General features: G+C 29.3%; 1 protein-coding gene across 1 annotated transcript; it reads right to left on the bottom strand.

The window, feature by feature from the left end:
* Nucleotides 1-664: 664 nt before the first annotated feature.
* Nucleotides 665-3292, bottom strand: LOC110641717 (putative receptor protein kinase ZmPK1). Its single transcript, XM_058138092.1, has one exon. The coding sequence runs from the start codon at nucleotides 3168-3170 to the stop codon at nucleotides 780-782; it is 2391 nt and encodes a 796-aa protein (XP_057994075.1). The 5' UTR covers nucleotides 3171-3292; the 3' UTR covers nucleotides 665-779.
* Between the last annotated feature and the right edge of the window lie 2708 nt (nucleotides 3293-6000).

Here is a 6000-nt window from a genome sequence, read left to right as displayed (position 1 = left end):
TTAAATTACAGGTAGAATATTATCTATGATTTTAATAATATTTTTATATTTATTTAATGACACTTTAAAAGAGATTTTGAGGTTAAAATTTAGTGTTTAGTTAGAAAAGAAAGCAAAATTTGAATTATTTTCTGTGTTTAGTTGAAGTAAAGAAATTTTTATATATTTTTTAAACAAATTATATGAAAATTTACCATGTCTAGCAACTTAGCCCAATTCCGGTTGGCACTTATATAATGTCTCAAATACATATCCAGCAATTTAAGTTGATAAAATTTTTATAATATTTTATTTAATTTATATATTTTATAAAATTATTTTAGTTATTTATTTATTAATAATATAAATCAATAAACTTATTTGTTAAAGTTTTAAAATTAAATTTATTTATTTAATAAAACTTAACTGACTTTTGGTTATTTTTTAAGGGCTTAAAAGAACTTTTCTGTCAAATTATTTTAACTAAAAATGTAAAATCCTAATTAAATTTATAAGAGAAGTTCAAATCAAAGTTTTTCATTCAATTAGGCATATAAAATTTTCATTACTTAAAATTAAACAAAATCACAAAAAAAATCGAAAATTTATGATTTTCTTAGTCATTAGTACTTTAATTAATATTCAAATAAAAAAAGTTTTTTAATTAATGACTTGAACTAAATTTCACGTTTATTTCATAAACCAGCAAAACTTATTCTAGCCAAACTTGGACACAATTAGATTCATTTGTCTCCAAGGAAATAAAATTGAAAGGGAAATCCTTCTGGACTTCCATTTCACTATTCAATGGTGAATTCAACAGATTCAGAGTTATGCTTCTCATATTGCAGAAGCATCTCAACAACTTGTCTCATGGTGGGTCTCGTATCTTTGTCTTCATTTGCACATTTTAAAGCCACCCCAACAAGAATTTTCATCTGGGTCTTGTCATAATTTCCTTCCACATCAGGGTTTACAATCTTTTCCATACTCAAATCCATTGCAGAAGCTCCTTTAATATTTTCTTTTACCCATGTAACCAGTCTTCTGTCCTCTATATCTGCTGTTGGGCTTTTACCAGTTACCATCTCCAATAAGACCATTCCATAGCTATAAACATCCACCTTGGAAGTGATGGGCAGATTCAAAACCCACTCTGGAGCAATGTAACCTCTAGTACCTCTAATCCTTGAAAGCCTTGAAATTCCATGGCTATCTGTTTTCAGTGGATGAGACAGGCCAAAATCTGACACCTTTGGCTGGTAACCAAGGTCTAGCAGTATGTTTTGAGGCTTTATATCACAGTGTAGAACCCACTCCAGGCACTCTTCATGTAAATAGGAAAGGCCTTTGGCTACACCTAAGGCAATGTTAAACCTCTGCTTCCAATCAAGAGTGTTAGAAGAGAGATTATCTGCCAAGGATCCATGCTCCATGCACTCGTAAACCACAAGCCTGTGCTTTCCCTCCGCACAATATCCCCACATCTCTATCAGGTTCATGTGATTAAGCTTCCCAATCACACTAACTTCGGCCCGAAACTGCGCTTCACCTTGGCTAGCTTCATCGGTCAGTCGCTTTACTGCTGCAATTCTATGATCAGATAGTACTCCTCTGTAAACAATTCCTCCTGCTCCTCTTCCAATTTCTTCACGGAAACCATGGGTTGCCTTTTCCAGCTCGGTGTAGGTGAATTTTCTAAAGCCAGTTGCAACTTGAAGGTAATCTTGCTTAACTACGACGGAGGTCTGGTGTGTTCTCATCAAGAAACACCATACCAAGAAAATACCAGTGAACTCAATTGCTCCAACAATCGAAGCAAACCAAAGCAGAAACTTTAGTGTTCCATTTTCAGGGATTTTTGTATACACTCTGTCTAGCTTGGTAATTTCAACTGCGCAATGTAACCTTGATTCTTCCACCGGTGCAGGGTAGGGACTTGTTATCGGCACTTTCAAGTAAAAATCATCTTCAAAACTCGGCGAACGAAACCCGTTTAGCAACCGGAACTTCACAAAACAATAAGGAGTGTTATTCGGATTACCATGCTTGCTGAATCTGAATTGGAACCCAGGGCAATCACATCTTTGGGAGCATACTTCTTTACACCTATCTAAGGTGTAATTCGGATAGAAGCCATAGTCATACCCATAAAATTGCACATTAGTTAGTCTAAGGAAATTGGTCTCATTTGTTAAACAAAGCTTGATTTCTGGCTCACATCCCAAAGACCAGTCAGTTACATCCTTCATCTTGAATCCCCGGAGGCAGGAACAATTCCTACCAGAACTAGGAACATAGTTGCAGACGCTATTTGGTCCACAAATCCCATGAATACTGCAGGGTTGAGATATGGCCTGCCATGAAACAGTCCACGCTTCTCGTTTATCTTCTCGACTGTACAATCGAAGATTTCCATCGCTATCTATCGTCAATCTTCTTTGGAAGTTAGCTCCATAATCCGCTGACTTAGAAAAGAACTTATCTGATGAACTGAAATTGCCCAAAGGATCAAAATAAGCCCTTCTACTGTTGTTGTAAGTAGATCTTTTAGCTTCAAAGACCAAGAGCTCAGGATCTGGCCAGTAAAGGCTTGTGATACTTGGACTAGCAAAAAGAAGATGGAGAACGTTATCATTGTCGAACAAAAGCTTGTAGAATCCTGAACTATAGTTGGTTTGACTTCTTGAGGAGACAAGCTGCTTATCTTTGCTTAGTGGCTGAAGCAGAAGGAGAGTATTCGTGGGGAAATCGAAGCTTTGCCAAAGAATATCTCCTTCCGAGTTGTTCAGTACAAGATTGCCACTTTCCTGAAGTTGTAAGTGCACTGAAGATTCTGAAACTGTGTCCGTAGCCCAAACTGTGATTCGACCAGCATCAGTTAAGATAAGATTACCAGATTTTAGCAGAGAGAGCGCGGAACGTTTCCCATTAACTGGTTGGTCACGGTTTGCCATCCAAACTATAGTGCAATTGTTATTGCAGAAAGGTTCATCAAACCATATGGCAAAGCAGTAAGCATTATCACCGACGGGGAAGAATCCGGCAATGAAAGTGCCCCTTGGTGAAATCAAAAGATCGTTTGTGTTCTCCACTAATAAAGATGAGCCTTTGGTTAGACTATCAGATGCTGAAGACAATGATGGAGAGTATAAAATCAAAGGCAGAGCAAGCAAAGGTATTATTGCCATGAGTTTGTGGAAATTCAAACAATTACCTGACTTTTCTCTGTGCTCCGTGCATGTATTTATAATTAATAAAAATGGCAGTAATGTACAATTATGACCCTGAAGTATTTGCAAAATTCATATATATCAATTCTTAATTTATTTAATTTAAATATTTATATTTTTTATAATATTTTATTTATTTTATAAAAGGGTAATTGGACAAAAAACACTATACATTTTCATCAACTTGAAATTTTATCTTAACTTTTTAATTTTGATATTGTTATCTTAATGTTTGACATTGGGTGTAATTATGTCTAATATTTAAAATTAAATTTATAACTAGTCATAAAAGCCAGTCCTTTGTTAATGTGATTTTTGAGCTGGACTCTGTTGTTCAAACTATTCATTCACATGGAGAAGATTGGGCTTAGATCTTTGATTGGTGATTGGGTTTATCTATTATAACAAGGGTTAGGTTAGTCTATGTCTTGGGTTAAGGTTTTCGCTAATAATACCGTGCATTCTCTGGCCAGATTTGCTTTATTTTTGCAAGCGTTTACTGTATAATATTCTCCACTTAGCTTGTATTGTTCTATCTTGTTTAATGAATTGTTTTCCTAGGCCTTTCACCAAAATTAAAAATTAAAATATAAAGCTTCAGTTATTGACTTTTCTTTATTAACTATTCCACATTGCTTTCCTAGGCCTTTTGCCAAAATTAAAAATTAAAATATAAATCTTATCAAATATAAAAGCTTCAATTATTGACCTTTCTGTATTGACTATTCCACATCACTTTTCTAGGCCTTTCACCAAAATTAAAAATTAAAATATAAATCTTATCAAATATAAAAGCTTCAATTATTGACCTTTCTTTATTGACTATTCCACATCACTTTTTCGTTGACCTTGATGATACAGAAGTGATAGGATTATTGAAAATTCAATAGCCGTTGGCTCTACCAGAAGAGAGAAGGCCAATTGGACAAAAAAAAAGTCAAACTTATGTCGATTTATATTTATATTTATAATTTTTAATTTTGATTAGAATAGTTATACGTTTAAGATTTATCATAATTGCACTCAATAGACTGAAATTTAATTTAAAAAATTAATAATAAATTATAATATAGTATCAAAAATTTTATTTGATTAATAGATAAAAATTTTAAATATAATCATGATTTAATATAAATATTTAATATTTTTAATGAATTGATTAAATTTTATACTTAAAAATAATTTTATTTTATATTTATTTTTAATTAAAACTTTATGCTAAAAATATTTTTATTAATTTCAATTTATGTAATTATCTTTTGAATCATGGTAGATAAATTTATTTATCTGAATATAAAATGTAAAAAGAAATTCAAATATTTTTATAAAATAATTTTAAAAAGAATATATAATAAATAATATATGAATTTTAACATCCATTAAGTAAAATATGTATTTTAAATATAATTTATTCTAATTAATATATATATTTTATTTATCGTGCTACATTTCATGATAAATTAGTTTAAACATAAATTTTTTTTTCATTAATTTTTTACTAAATTTTTGAAAAATTCGTTAAAGAGATCAAATTTTAATTAAAAAAAACTCAATGCAATATATATATATATATATATATATATATATATATATATATATATATCCTCTTTTCACCAAAAAAAAAAGAAAAAACAATTAAAATTTGTGAAGAATTCGTATATTTTACTTTTTCATTTTCATGAAATTTGTAACGTAAAGAACTTATATAAGTTATATGATTTATATGTCTTAATATTATATATCATATATTTTTATCCACACAATAAATTAGGTTTACATATGATTTTTTTTTCAATTATTACTCACTAATTCTTTAAAAAATTTACCAATGATTTTAAATTATAATTCAAAGGAAAATAAATAAATAAACTCTTTGCAAAAATATTCATGGTTCTACACTTCTATTCACAAGGAAAAAGAAAGAACAAGAAAAAAAAAAGTCAGTGCAAAAAATTTATGTTTGAAACTAATTTATCATAAATTGTAGCATCCATTATATAAAATACATAAATTAACTAAAGTAAACTGTATATAAAATATACATTTTATTTAGTGATTCTTACAATTTATGTGAGATATATTTTTTTCAATTATATATATATATATATATATATTAAAATAGTTGTATAAAAATATATCAATTTGACTTTATATTTTATATTCGGATATACAAATTTATTTAACTTGATTTAAAAGATAATTACGTTAATGAAAATTAATAAAAATATATTTTTTATAAATTTTCAATTAAAAACAAATATAAAACAAAATTTTACTTTTAAATAAAAGTTTAATCAATAAACTAAAAATGCTAAATATTTATATTAAATCATAATTATATCAAGAACTTTCATTTGTTAATCAAATAAAACTTTCCGTACTATATTGTAATTTATCATTAACTTTTTAAATTTAATTTCAGTCTATTGAATATAATCGTGACAAGTCTCAATGGTGTGGTTATTTCAGTCAAAATTAGAAGTTATGGATATAAACATGAATTCACAAAACATGTGGCATTTTTTATCCAATTGGCCAAGAGAGAATATTATTTTTATGTAGATTGAATTTTGGATATGTCATTATGGACCCCAAATTATGACTCAACTTGAAAGTTTCGCACTATGACCCAATTGGGATAAAAAGTGAGATCCGTGGTAGAGTTGTGAGATATTCGGTAAACACACAAGGGTTAGACTTTGAGAGTTCTGAGTGATTGTATCTTACTTTTTTATCATAATGGAACTTTTTTTTCTTATCTTACTTATGGACGTAGACCTTACGGTTG

This window comes from Hevea brasiliensis, chromosome 16 (genome assembly GCF_030052815.1).
Source record: "Hevea brasiliensis isolate MT/VB/25A 57/8 chromosome 16, ASM3005281v1, whole genome shotgun sequence".
In the NCBI taxonomy this organism is placed as follows: domain Eukaryota; kingdom Viridiplantae; phylum Streptophyta; class Magnoliopsida; order Malpighiales; family Euphorbiaceae; genus Hevea; species Hevea brasiliensis.
This window is presented reverse-complemented; position numbering and strand designations above follow the sequence as displayed.

Coding starts and splice junctions, on each gene's coding strand:
- LOC110641717 (XM_058138092.1), bottom strand. CDS start 3,170: ATGGCAATAATACCTTTGCTTGCTCTGCCTTTGATTTTATACTCTCCA.